This window comes from Nomascus leucogenys, chromosome 10 (assembly GCF_006542625.1).
Source record: "Nomascus leucogenys isolate Asia chromosome 10, Asia_NLE_v1, whole genome shotgun sequence".
Taxonomy (NCBI): domain Eukaryota; kingdom Metazoa; phylum Chordata; class Mammalia; order Primates; family Hylobatidae; genus Nomascus; species Nomascus leucogenys.
The window spans coordinates 3,797,600-3,812,170 of NC_044390.1; the positions used below are offsets into that span (position 1 = coordinate 3,797,600).

Genomic DNA, 14,571 nt, shown 5'->3' on the forward strand with positions numbered 1-14,571 from the left:
GGCATGAGCCACCACGCCCAGCTAGTTTTTGTATATTTAGTAGAGATGGGGTTTGACCATGTTGTCCAGGCTGATCTGGAACTCCTGACCTCACTTGATCCGGCCTCCTCAGCCTCCCAAAATGTTGGGTTACAGGTGTGAGCCACCGTTCAGAACCTTGTGTGTTATATGATAATAGGTTTCTTCCTTTGCACCACCCCTCATGTATCTAGCACTCGTCTGCCAAGTACTGATTTACATGTAGGAAAAATCAATCTCAGAAAGAAATTAATGAAGTGAAAGTTAAACAATTAGGAAAAATCAAACTAGGCAAGCCCTCCCTGCAAATTACTCTACCTCACAAACACATCTTGTGTTCATCTTTCATTCATTTAGTGTCTAAATCAGCACCACATTTCACCAGTGGGGCGGGAATTGCCTTTTCTACCGTCTCCTAGATTCCAGTTACGCACCTGGGTCCCCCTGATTTTCATGTCAGTCACTATTAATCATGTAGGGATTCCCAGTTAGCCCCGAGGTGAATCCAATGGCTGTGAGTATAAAACACACACTCCTTGTTCCTCCTTAGTTTCCTGTGTACCCGGTCGACTTGCCATTCTCCCCATCTCATTCCCAGCATTTCAGGCAGAGCCTCTTCCTTCAACATCAGATTGTTTTCACCTTTGTGCCTTCACGGCTGACAGCTGTGTGTGGAAAATCCTTCCGCCAATCTTCCAGGGATTGATCTATTTTTTTCATTAAGGTCACAAGTATTATTTGATCAGCGAGAACTTCTCTGTCACCTGAAATTATACACTCATCATTATCTATTATTTATTTTAAAATACGGCTCAGCACCGTGGCTCACGCCTCTAATGTCAGCACTTTGGGAGGCTGAGGCGGGCGGATCCCTTAAGGTTGAGAGTTTGAGACAGCCTGGGCAACATGGTAAAACCTTGTCTGTACTAAAAAAAAATACCAAAAAAAATTTGCCAGGCATGGTGGGACATGGGTGTAATCCCAGCCTCTCGGGAAGCTGAGTGAGGAGAATCACTTGAACCTGGGAGGTGGAGGCTGCAGTGGGCCGAGATCCCGCCACTGCACTCCAGCCTGGGGCACAGAGGGAGACTCTGTCTCATAAAAACAACCAATCAATCAATCTCATGCACAGATGCTTCCCAGTGGATCATTCATTTATTGGTCCACTTGTGCATTCATTTTCTGCCCTCCCATTTAACTCTTTGCAATATCAGGGTCCTAAGAGCAGAGGCCACATGCATCCTGTTTACCATTTGTGGAAAGGAGGAGAATGCCGCCCCACCCCAAAATGTCCATGTCCCAGTCTCCACATCTTGTGAATATGTTATTTGACATTAAAGGAGGAATGAAGATTGCAGACGGAATAACGGTTGCTAATCAGCTAAACTTAAAAGGAGGGTATCCTAGATGATTTTAGGGAAACTATGATGGATTATCTTGGCGTTTCCAATAGAATGCCAAAGTCCTTAAAAGATGAGAAAGAAGGCAGAGTAACATTCAGAGAAAGAGGTGTGGACAGGGAAGAAGGGTCTGAGTGATGCCGTGTGAGCGACGTGACCAGCCTTTGTGGACTTTGAGGAAGGAAGACGGGGACCAGGAGCCAAGGAACTTGGGAGCCTCTAGGAGCTGGGAAAAGTGAGGAAGCAGATTCTTGCCTGGAACCTTCAGAGGGAAGGCAGCCTTGCTGTCACCTTGATTTCAGCCCAGTGAGATGATGCATTTCATACTTCTGAGCTACAGCACCGTGAGATATTTTTTGAAAACGTGGTTTCCATGTATGAAGGTTGTGGAAATTTGTTATGGCAACATAGGAAAAGGTTCCACACTGCACAGTCTGAGCGTGGGGCAGTGGCTGAACGAGTAAGTGGAAGTGTCACGTGCATGGATGAACTATGTTCTCTCTTACCACAAAGCTCTTGTTTTGCTAAGTCAACCAGGGTTGGATCATGACAGACAGGAGCTCATTCCTTGGCAAGTAGAACTTCTCTACAAACACCCCACCCTCAGAAATTTTCCCCTTCCTTCCCTGTCTCAAGCCCCCAGGCATTTGTCCTCCAGTTAGGGATGCAGGCAGAACAAACACCGCATTTTCCCTGAGAAGAACGTCTGATTTGCACTCATCTTTCTACCCTGAGGTCTCAGCAGCAGAAAATTAAAGATTAAGAGAATTCACAGAGCCCTGTGCTGGGCCCAGATCCCTTTCGCTGTTGGAGTGTCTGGGGTTCAGAGATAACGGAAGACAGGCCCACAGTCACAGAGCTGGCAGGTGCTGAGCCAATGCTTGAATCCAAGGCTTCCATCTCCCCAGGTTTCTAAAAGCAGAGATAAGAGGGGTCCTTGACTTACCAGTTTTGAAGCTTGGTTCGGTGGGTGAAGGCCAACTACTTGAAGGGTTTCCTAGAACACAGGACAGGAGAGAGGTGTGGCAATGAGGATGCCTGTCTTCTACTCAATGGAAATCTTTGAGGTTGGTTCATGGTCAACATTCTATTATCTAATGTTGGGCCCTGGGGCTCCTGGCATCCCCTTCTCCATAATCATTGTACGTGATACCAACTGTCTTGAGACCTCAAGGTATAAGGAGAAAACAGGAGCATCACACTACCTGACTTAAAAATATGTTACAGAGCTGTAGTAAGCAAAACAGCATGACACTGGCATAAAGAAAAGCACATAAAACAATGGAGCACAATGAAGAACACAGATGTAATCCACCCATTTATATCCAATGGACTTTGACAAAGGTTCCAAGAATCTACAATCTGGAAAGGACAGTCATTTCAATAAATGGTGCAGGGAAAACTGGATATCTACATGCAGAGGGATGAAACTGCACCTCTACTTCTCACCATACACAAAAATCAAATGAAAATGGATTAATGACTTAAGACCTGAATCCATTAAACGTCTAAAAGGAAACACTGGGGAAATGCTCCAGGACATTTGTCTGAGGGAAGACATTTTGTTTAAAACCTCAAAAACACAAGTAATCAGAAAAAAAAAAATAGACCATTGAGATTATATTAAACTAAGCAGCTTCTGCACCACAAAAGAAGCAACCAACAAAGTGAAGAAGAGACAACCCACAGAATGGGAGCAAATATTTGCAAACTATGCATCTGAGAGGGGATTAATAACTAGAATATAAAAGAAGCTCAAACAGCTCAATAAAACTAATAATTTAATTATAAAATTAGTAAAAGACCTGAACAGACATTTCTCAATGAACAAAACATACAAATGAACATGGCATATATGAAAACGTGCTCAGTATCACCAATCATCAGAGAAATGCAAATGAAGTCACAAGGAGCTGTCATCTCACCCCATTACAATGGGTTTTATCTCAAAGACAGACAAAACAAATGCTGGCAAGGTGGTGGAGAAAGGAGAACCCTGATCCACTGATAGGAATGTAAATTAGTACAGCCATTACGGAGGAGAAGAATATGGAAGTTCCTCAAAAAATAAAAAGAAGTTAGGCACTGTGGCTCACACTTGTAATCCCAGCACCTTAGGAGGCTGAAGTGGGCAGATCACTGGAGGTCGGGAGTTCAAGACCAGCCTGGCTAACGTGGTGAAACCCCGTCTCTACTAAAAATACAAAAATCAGCCAGGCGTGGTGGCAGGCGCCAGTAATCCCAACTACTCGGTAGGCTGAGGCTGGAGAATCGCTCGAATCCAGGAGGTAGAGGTTGCAGTGAGCCCAGATGGTGCCACTGCACTCCAGCCCGGGCAACAAGAGTGAAACTCCATGTCAAAAAAACAAAAAGCATAAAACAAAACCTAAAAAGAGAACGTCCAGAGGATCTAGCAATTCCACTAGTGGGTGTAAATGCAAAGGAAAGGACTTCAGTGTATCGAAGTGATATCTGCACTCCCATGACTGTTCCAGTACTGTTTGCAGTAGCCAAGATGTAGAGTCAACCTACCTGCCCATCAGTGGATGAATGGATAGAGAGAATGTAGTACACACACAGTGGAGACAACTCATCCATAGAAAGAGTAACATCCTGTCATTTGCAGCCATATGGATGGACCTGGAGGTGATTACAAAGATTCCCATTTCTCACTCACATGCAGGATGTAAAAGGTGGACCTCATGAAGGTAGAGAGTAGAATGGTGGATACCAGAGGTTAGGAAGGAAGGGGTGAAGGGTAACAAAAAAAGAATATAAGTGTATTTATTTATTTATTTAGAGACAGAGTCTCTCTGTGTCACCAGGCTGCAGTGCAGTGGCATGATCTCAGCTCACTGCAACCTCCGCCTCCTGGGTTTAAGCGGTTCTCCTGCCTCAGCCTCCCAAGTAGCTGGGATTATAGGCGCATGGCACCATTCCTGGCTAATTTTTTTTTTTTTTTGTCTTTTTAGTAAAGATGGGTTCCCTCATGTTGGCCAGGCTGGTCTCCAGCCTCTGATTTTAAATGATCCACCTGCCTTGGCCTCTCAAAATGCTGAGATTACAGGTGTGAGCCACCGCACATAGCATATAAAGGTATTTATGATCCCTAGATTTTACACTTAAAAATGGTGAAGTTGGTAAATTATATAAGTATATTTAACCTCAATCAGCATTTTTTCAAAGGAAAAGAAAAGGTGTAGGGGTTGCTGGTGATGACATATCTTTGTGGGTGAGAGGCCACGATGGGCTTCTGGGAAATGGGTAAGGTTGAGCGGCTGAGGGAACCTCTGATCTCCCCAAACTGAGCCCAGTCTCCCTCCTCTGGGTCTGTCCTGACCACTTTCTCCATCTGCCTGGGTGCCTGGAGCCCTGACTACGGGCCTCCATGCAGGCCACGCAGGAGGGTTTGGAGGTGCCCTGTCTGCCATCCTGCACCCGGATCCCGCCCTCACACAGGCTGAGTGTTGTCTCTGCATCCGTCCATGCCTCTCCCATCATCAGCAGGAAGTTCCTCAGCTAAGCCTCTAGGATCATAGGACATGGGACAGACATGGGTTTTCCTCACCTGTGACAGAAACAAGCAGTGGGTCACTCGGGTCTGACCACTCGTAGGGAGAGACACGGAAAGAGCCGAAGCATCTGTAGGTCCCTCCGTGGGTGGCAGGGCCCAGAGGAAAGTCGGCCTGGAATGTTCCATTGACGCTGGGCACTGCAGGGAGCCTAAATTCATGGGCCTCCCCCTCCCTGGATAGATGGTACATGTCAAAGGAGCTGCAGGAGCTGCAGGACAAGGTCACATTCTCTCCTGCCTGAACCATGGGGCCCGGCTGGGCTGAGAGAGAAGGTTTCCCATATAGACCTGGAAGGAGAAGAGGCAGTTTCCTCAGGGAGGTTCTTCCTTTTCACAGCTGCCTTCACCTGAGCTGAGAACTCGCTCCCCTGCTCTATGGCCTAATGCTCTCTCTCTCTCTCTCTCACCCTCCATCCCCGACTCTCCCTGTCGATCCCTCCCTATGCGGCTCCAGCCTGGTGGTGGCATCAGCAGTGCACCCTTGCTGATCTCAGGGTAGCCAACCTTCTTGTTTGGTTTCTTAACTTGTCCTTCACCTGGGTTCCTGTGTTGTTTCCTGTTGTTGCTGGAGAACATTATCAGAAACATGGCGGCAGGAGAGAACACACTGACCCCTTCCACTTCTGGAGACAGAAATCAGACCCTGTTCTTCCTGGGCTACAATCAAGGCATCTGCGGGGCTGCATTCCTTCTGGAGACTCGGGAGAATCAGTTCCATTGACTTCTCCAGCCCCTGTAGGCCACCTGCCTTTGTGGCTCGTGGCCTTCCTCCACCTTCAAAGCCCGCAGTGGCTGGTGGAGTCTCCCACTACCCTGCTCTAATCCCCACTCTCCTCTTCCTTCTCCACTCCTTTGGACCTTTGTGATTACACTGAGCCCAGTGGGAGAGTCCAGGCCATCTCCCCATCTCAAAGTCAACTCATCAACAACCTGAGCTCCATCTTCCCCTTCAGTCCCCTGCCCTATAACATAAATAGTCACAGGCTCCAAGGATTACAATGTGGCCATCAGTGGGGACAGTTATTCTTCCCAACACAGCACCCATTCTCCTGTATTCAATCCCCCTGTACCCCAACTACAGTCGGGGCCTGGATGATGGGACTCTGGTGGACACCCCCACCAGAAGCTCTCGGATTCAGGAGGTGGGACAAGGAGAAGTCCAGACAGGAGCCCTCTGACCTGTGACCATGATCACCAGGGGATTGCTGGGTGCCGACCACTCAGTGGGGGAGTGCGGGTGAAAACCTCGACATCTGTAGGTCCCTGCGTGTGCTGGGGTCACAGGGCTAATGAGGAAACTGTTCCAGAATATTCTGTTGTAGAGCTCAGGGACAGGGACCCCATCTTTCTTGTACAGCGTGAAGATGTTAAGCCCACGACGGTAGTGACACCGAAGAGTCACGTGTCCTCCTTGAGGCACCACAGTGCTGGGCCAGGCAGAACAGAAGGGCTTGTCCTGACCACCTTGGGGAGAAGGAGATGCCGCCTTAGACAGGAGTATGTGGAGCCGCCCCTCCCTCCCTGTGCTCAGAAGATTCTCCCCATTTCCACTTTCTAAGGCTCCTACCACACCTGGGTGCCCAGGGCTACAGGAAGGAGCCATCCCGCATAGACATGGCGTCTCCCTACAACAAAGGTGTCAGCTGAGAACTTTGAGCAGGTGCTGAGTAAGGGATTCCTACTAGATTTCAATAATGCAAGATTAGTTACACCAAACAACACAAAGTAGACACGGGGTGCAGGGTATGATCTTTGTGAACGGAATATCAGCTAATGCCTGAACCACAATGAACAACTGAGCTCCATCAGAGGATTTGGAATGGCAGGGTCGTGGCTGTGGTTCCCCCTCCTTTTCTGGTAGAATGACAGCAGCCACACCGCAGCCCCCACCGTCACGGAAACGCTGGAGGGTGTGAGTTATGCTCTTGTCCTCAGAGGACCTGCTGTTCCTAACGCTGCTACCCTTCCCTCCTCTGTCGGTGACACCACATTCCCCCACACACCCCAGCTTTGAGCTCCTCAGTATCCCGCCTGGGCCACACAGAGCTCAACTCAGCCATGGGGAAGAAAGACTGGGGAGGGCTAAGACAAAACAGAGGGCTGAGCATGCCAGGATCTCCTCTTACTAGTTCATGAGAGACTCCCCCTAGGCCTTCCCACGGTGAGTCCATCAGCCCACCCTCTGTGCTGCCTCCCTCCCATTTCTGGAAAATTCACTTGTATTGGGGTGAGGATGGCAACCCATCATTTGGGGAAGGACTCACCTACGTGTGCCCACACGCTCTGGTCCAAGAAGAACCCTGCAAAGAAAGATCATGATGAACTATTCATCTCGCCACCAACCTGCCCTTTCCTCCTGAGCCATTGGGCGCCATGCTGGACTGAAAATTAACTCAGCCTCACCACGCACTTGCTTCAGAACATGGCTCTCTGCTGGGGAGACACCCAATCTACAGGCCCATAGTGTAATCCTAGTGCTCCTTCCCTTCCAGGACTCACCAAGACATGCCAGGATGACGACCGTGGGTGACATGGACATGGTGCAGCTTCTCTGCCAGGACGCAGTGACTCCGCTCGACTGACTAGTGCAGAGGATGTGGTGAGGGGCCTGGATCGTGCAGTTGACACATTGACCACAACATGTGAAGGGGACATAGGTAGGCTTCTTCTACGTCATATGAGGTTCAAGTGGGGAGTCCAGTCAAGGGAGGAATGAGGGTTTCTGAACACTGCAGACTAGACTTGTCACTTCACATCATGTACAACGGCCAGACTCAAAACACATCTCAGACTCACTTACCCCTGCACAGGACGATTGAATTCTGCACTCACAGGAGGAACTTTTGACGTATTTTTTTTGTTTCTACCTGAGATTCAAACTCTCCTTGATATGTAATATGCAAAATACCTAATAGGTTTTATCAACATTATAGAGTAATTGTATTAAATAAATCATAATTTTCCATGGTTGTATTTTTCCTGTTAAGCCAGAAACAGATAAAATGATTTAAATCTCAGTAGAAAAGACTATATAGTTATTTAGCATCATAGAATTCCACCTTATTAGCAAAAACACAATATGTCAATTGAGGGTCTGGTCGTGTTATCTAGAATTTGTCTTATGATCCAAGAGTCCAAATTCACAGTTCCCTGTCTCCCTTTTTGTCTCTCTGTAACGTGTACTTCTTTTCTCCCTGTGTTGTTTGTGTCTTTCTTTCTCTCTCTCATTTGAGGAAAAAATATCAGACTGATAACATCGTCCAACTTGATATTGGAACATTGCAGTAACTGCAGGTTGAATCTGCACATTTAATGTGCTGTCATTCTTACAAATGTCTCTTATTTACACCTACCTTTCTGGAGTTTGTAAGAACTTTTTCACTATGCATTTTAAATTTGCAAAACTCCTAATTTTTAAAAAGAGATGTTTCTCACTGTTTGCCCAGGGTGGCCTTTACTCATTCTGTAAGGCTGGCATCACCCTGATACTAAAGACAGAAAAGAACATTAAACAAAAGAAAACTACATGCCAATATTCCTGATGAACATAGATGCAAAAATCCACAAAAAATACTAAGAACTGAATCCTGCAGCATATCAAAAAGCGAATCCACCATGATCAAGTCGACTTTATTCTTAGGATGCAAGGTTGGTTGAACATACACAAATCAATACATGTGATTCATCACCTAAACAAAACTAAAAGCAAAAACCACACGATCTTCTCAACACACATGTAGAACATACTTTTAACTAAGCATTTCTTCACGTTAAAAGCCCTCAACAAGCTAAGCATTGAAGAAACATAACTCAATATAATAAGAGCCGCCTATGACAGACCCACAACCAACATCATACTGAATGAGTAAAAGCTGAAAGAAGTTCCCTTCATAAGTGAAACAAGATAAGAATGCCTACTCTCACCATCCTATTCAACATAGTAATTGAAGTCCTAAACAGAGCAATCAGGAAAGAGAAAGAATTATAAGGCATCCAAGTAAGAAGAGAGTAGTTGAGAGAGGTAATCAAATTACTTCTGTTTGAAGATGAGATAATTTCTATACCTAGAAACCCCATAGTCTCTGCCCAAAGGCTCCTACATCTGAGAAACAACCTTCAGCATAGTTTAAGGGTAGAAAGTCAATGTACAGGCTGGGCATGGTGGCTCAGCCTGAAATCCCAGCACTTTGGGAGGGTGAAGCAGGTGGATCACCTGAGGTCGGGAGTTTGAGACCAGCCTGGCCAACATGGCGAAACCCTGTCTGTACTAGAAACACAAATATAGCTGGATGGGGTGGCGCACAACTGTAGTCCCAGCTGCTTGGGAGGCTGAGTCAGGAGAACTGCTTGAACCTGGGAGATGGAGGTTGCAGTGAGCGGAGATCATGCCATTGCACCTCAGCTTGGGCAACAGCAGCGAAACTGCATCTCAAAAAAAAAAAAACAACAAATTTAATTAATGAGGAAAAGGGTATTTGTGGTGTACATCAAGATGTTTTCATATAGGTACACATTGTGGAATGGATGAAACAACCTCTTCATCATATTTATTTCTTCACATACTTGTATGTTTTGTGTGCGTGGTGAGAACACTTAAAATCTAATCTCTTAGTAATGTTCAAGACGCCATATGTCGCTATTAACTGGAGTCACCAAGACATACAATGGATCTCTTGAACCGATTTCTTCCAACTGAAATTTCGCATCCTTTGACCAACATCTCTTCAATCCCTCTCCTGCCCAGGTTCTTTCGATGATCATTTTACTGTTTCTCTGGATTCCACTTCTTACACTCCACACATGAGATCATGTGGCATTTGTCTTTCTATGCCTGGATTGTTTTCCCCTAACATAATGTCCTCTAAGTTTATTCACATTGTCACATATGACAGGGCTTCCTGCTTTGTTGTAAAGGTTGTATAGTACTTCATTACGTTCCTATTGTATACCACGTTTTCTTTGTCCATGCACCCATAGATGGGCAGTAAGGGTGATTCCACATCTTGGCTGTTATGAATAATGCCGCTGTAAACATGGGAATGCAGATATCTCTTCAACGCACTGATTCCACTTCCTTTGGATACATGCGAAGTAGTGGGATTGCAGAAACATAGGGGAATTCTGTGTTTAATTTTTTCAGGAACTTCCAGACTGTTTTCCATAATGGTTGTACTAATTTACATTCCCATCAACTGCATACAAATGTTCCCCTTTCTCCACATCCTCATTAACCCTTGTTATTTTTTATGTTTTTGATAATGGTCTTTTTTTTTTTTTTTTTTGGAGACTCAGTCTTGCTCTGTCACCCAGGCTGGAGTGCAGTGGCACAATCTCGGTGTACTGCAACCTCTGCCTCCTGGGTTCAAGCGATTCCCCTGCCTCAGTCTCTAGAGTAGCTGGGACTACAGGTGCGTGCCACCAAACTCTGCAAATTTTTGTATTTTTAGTAGAGATGGGGTTTCACCATATTGGACAGGCTGGTTTTGAACTGCTGACCTCAGGTTATCTCCCTGCCTCGGCCTCCCAAAGTGCCTGAATTACAGGCATGAGCCACCATGCCCAGACCATTAATGGTCATTCTAAGAGGTGTGAGGTGATATCTCATTCTAGTTTTAATTTTTACTTAGCTGATGTTTAGTAATGCTAATCATTTTTTCATATACCTTTTGGTGATTTGTCTTATTCTTAGAAATGTGTATTCAGATACTTTGCCCATTTTTTTTAATTGGGTTATTTGATTTCTTACCATTGAGTTGTTTGAGTTTCTTATGTATTTTGGATATTAATTCCTTATTAGATGTATGGGTGCAAATATATTCTCCCATTCCATAGGTTGTCTTTCCACTTGTTGAGTTTTTTTTTTCTTTGCAGAAACTTTCAATTTGATATAATGTCATTTGTCTACTTTTGCTTTTGTTGCCTGGGCCTTTGGGATAATATCCCAAAAGGTTTTGCCCAAGCCAGTGGAGTTTTCCCTTGATTTCTTTTAGTAGTTTTTTTTTTTTTTTAAGATGGAGTCTCACTCTGTTGCCCAGGCTGGAGTGCAGTGGTGTGATCTCGGCTCACTGCAACCTCTACCTCCTGGGTTCGAGTGATTCTCCTGTCTCAGCCTCCTGAGTAGCTAAGATTACAGGCACCCACAACCACACCCAGCTGTTTTTTGTATTTTTATTAGAGATGGGATTTCACCATGTTGGCCATGCTGGTCTTGGAATCCTGACCTTAGGTGATCTGCCTGCCTTGGCCTCCCAAATTGCTGGGATTATAGTCTTTCATCTTACATTTAAGTCATTAATCTATCTTGAGTTGACTTTGTATGTTTTGTGAGACAAATGTCCACTTCCATTCTTCTGCATGTGGACATGCAGTCTCCCAATCCCATTTATTAAAGAGACTGTTCCTTCTCCATTGTTGGTTCTTGACAACTTCCCAAAAATTGTTTGACCCTAAATGCATGCATTTTCTTCCTGTGCTATGAATCACTTCCATTGGTCTATGCGTCTGTTTTTATGCAAGTACTGTGTTGTTTTAATTACTATAACTTTGTAATGTAGTTTGTGTTTAGGTAATGTAATGCTTCCAACTTTTTTCCTTTCCCTCTAGATGGCTTTGGTTATTTGAGGTCTTTTGTGGTTCCACATGAATTTTAGGACTGTTTTTTCTATTTCTGTAAAAAAAATTACATTGCATTTTTGATAATGGTTGCATCGAATCACTTTGGATAGAATGGGCATTTTAACAACATTAATCCTTCTGATCCATGAACATGGAATATCTTTTGATTTATTTGTTTTTTTCTTGAGTTTTTTCATCAATGTTTTATAGCTTTTGTGTACAGATCTTTCTACTCCTTGGATGAATTTATTCCTGCATGTTTTGTTTTCTGTAGTTATTGTAAATGGGCTTATTTTCTTGTAAACTTTTTTGGGTAGTTTGTTGTTAATGTATAGAAACTTTGTTGTTGTTGTTGTTTTGATGATACCCATCCTAAGGGGTATGAAATGGCATCTGGTGTAGTTTTAGTTTGTATTTCCCTAATGATTCGTGATGCTGAATATCTTTTCATGTGTATGTTCTTTGGAGAAATGTCTGTTTAAGTACTTTGCCCATTTTTGAATTGAGTTTATTGTGGTTGAGTTTTAGGAGTTGTCTGTATATTCTGGATGTTAATCCCTTACAGGTGATATGATTTGAAAACATTTTCTCCCATTCTGTGGGTTGTCTTTTTACTTTGATAATATTGTCTTAAAAGTTCTTTTTCCTTGGCATGTGAAGTAACTGATGTTGTCTTTTTAGTCACAATATTTCAAAATTTTCATGAAGTCTAACTTGTTTATTTTTTCTGTAGTTGCCTGTGCCGTTGTTGTCACATCTAAAGAATCACTGCCAAATCCAATGTTGTGAAGCTTTCCCTTGTGTTTTCTTCTAAGAGTTTAATTAAATTTTATTTGTCAATATTTAGGACTGACAAAAGCTTTTTAACATTCCTGGCACCATCTCAGTTATTGATCTACTCCCAAGATGGATCATTTCAATTAAAACATGTAAAGCATGACCTCACCTGAATGTGTTTGAACTTGCTCTTCTCCCTTTCAAATCAACTCCCTCACTTACATAGTTTGTGTTCAAATGTCAACAAATAAAACATAAAAAGAAATCAATCTTTTCATAGACCCTTTATCTAAAACAGAATAGTAGGTGCCGTGACATTTCATCTTCTCATCTTGAATTATTTACTTTTATACATGAACCAATCCATTCTTCTGTGTGCGTGTGTGTGTGTGTGTGTGTGTAGTTTATCTGTCTACATATAATGTAAACACCATAAAATAACAGACATTTAGTAATTTTCAAATGAGACTTCAGGATTTAACAATGGCTTGCCATTTTTAGTGTGTTATTATTATTATATTTAGATGAACAGAATCGCCTCAGGAACATGGCCAGGGGCTCATAGTCCAGGAGAACTATGGCCTGACTCAGGTACATTTTACCTGCAATAACAGCAATTGCAGGTCACTGGAGTCCATCACAATTGGCTGGAGACAAATGTAAGACAAGAATATTTGCAGTTTCCCCAGACTGACACAGTTGCAGGTTCCCCAAAGTAATGAGTCCTGAGACACCTCCAACAAGAGCTAGAAAAGGTATCACTTCATGAGGAGTTGCAGCCTACCCATTTGAGACAAGTGGAGCAAAATTACAGTATCACATCTTTTCCTTTCTCCTTCGTAGAGTCTGGATGAACAGAACAAAAAGAGTTAATAGAATATAAGATTTCAATTCTCTGGCATGAGAAAATGGACAAGGAAAGGAAGATTCATCTTCATCACATCTCAGACATGCTTGGACACAGAGTCCAAGCACGAAAGAGAAACACATACTTCTTCCCATCCACAGTGGGATCCAGGGTCTTCTCCCTCCTCTCAGGCCAGAACTGAGTCTCCACTCCCTACTTGTAGTTCCCAGAGATGAAGCCCAATTCTCCTCTGTCGCAAGCTTTGAAGGCCAGCTTTAGTGTGTTCACCATGGATGAATGAAGGTGAGGTCAGAGGTTTGGGAAATGGTCAAGAACTGAGGTGAGAAGAGAGCTGTGGAAGCATGGCCCCGGGGAGCTTGGTGTCCCCCATATCCAGAGCCTGTCTGGTCCAGGAGAGTTCCCAACCCTGTGGGCACCAACTCCGGATATTCTGGGCAGTGACCCAAGGGACAGCCTCTTATGAATACAGGCTGTTTTCCTCCAGTGTCTGCTGTGAAACCAGGATGTCCAACATGACCACGTTCAACCCATCTATGGGCTTAGGATTTTGCTGTACACCAAAACAGTGTCCAATTTCCACTCTGTTTACGTGGAAAAAGAAGGGGTTTGTTCCCATACATCTCACTCCTGTGTTCCTCTTGCAGTCTCAAAGCTCAGATGAAAACAATGAGTGTCACTTATTGTCAATCCTCTTCCCTGCCTTTTCCACACTCATCAGTATTACCGTTTACGTTGAAACTAAAGATGGCCAATCACCACTTTTCTTTGGAAAAATCAACCTGATGTTGTACCTACTTTTTTAGAGGTGGAATCAACCTACCCTAAGATGCCGGCTACATTTTACTGAATGGACTTTTGTGGATCCCCTCGATGTATATAGTGGCACCTTGAGGTATCATCCCTGTCTTTAGCAAATTAATATTATCCCAAGGACAATGTTTCTTCACAATTATTTGGGATGGATGAGTGGGTATTGTGGTAGCAAAAACATTACAAAAAGTCACAGCTGATACAACACACTTGAAATCCATCTGGCCAATCTCCCACAGACAGAATGTCTAGATTTCTTCACTTTGAAAATTATTTCTTAGGAGACTTGTTTAATGTGTTCTGCAGCCATTTCTGAGTTGTAATTATCTTATTTACAAAAGGTGAAATTGTTCTGATGTATTAATTTGCAAGTATTTTTATATCAGATTATTTGCAGCATAAAAAGTCTCGAAGATTTTACTACCTAGTTTCCTGTGAACGAGTACTGGCTACAAAGTATTTTTCTGCAGATGGACTGAGAAGGTACCTACACTACTTAAGACTTGAGT

General features: G+C 43.9%; 2 protein-coding genes across 2 annotated transcripts in view; both read right to left on the reverse strand.

The window, feature by feature from the left end:
- The window catches only part of LOC100595837 (putative killer cell immunoglobulin-like receptor like protein KIR3DP1), a 30,759-nt gene that overhangs the window by 2,827 nt on the left and 13,361 nt on the right, over positions 1 to 14,571 (reverse strand). The window contains 2 exon segments of the mRNA XM_030819647.1: positions 2,365 to 2,415; positions 4,987 to 5,280. Of these exon segments, the coding sequence (XP_030675507.1) occupies positions 2,365 to 2,415; positions 4,987 to 5,280 (345 nt within the window).
- Positions 5,888 to 7,813, reverse strand: LOC100607343 (killer cell immunoglobulin-like receptor 2DL4). The gene is made up of 3 exons (XM_030819655.1): positions 7,492 to 7,813; positions 7,257 to 7,292; positions 5,888 to 6,456 (listed from the first exon to the last, which is right to left on the reverse strand). Exons 1-3 carry the CDS (start codon positions 7,529 to 7,531, stop codon positions 6,128 to 6,130), a joined length of 405 nt encoding a protein of 134 aa, XP_030675515.1. The 5' UTR covers positions 7,532 to 7,813; the 3' UTR covers positions 5,888 to 6,127.

What these genes read in the sequence shown, in the direction of transcription:
- LOC100607343 (XM_030819655.1), bottom strand. Translation starts at nt 7,531, where the DNA reads ATGTCCATGTCACCCACGGTCGTCATCCTGGCATGTCTTG. An exon ending in CGTCATCCTGGCATGTCTTG is followed by an intron (nt 7,293 to 7,491) that starts GTGAGTCCTGGA and finishes CTTTCTTTGCAG; the next exon opens with GGTTCTTCTTGGACCAGAGC. An exon ending in GAGCGTGTGGGCACACGTAG is followed by an intron (nt 6,457 to 7,256) that starts GTGAGTCCTTCC and finishes CTTCTCCCCAAG; the next exon opens with GTGGTCAGGACAAGCCCTTC.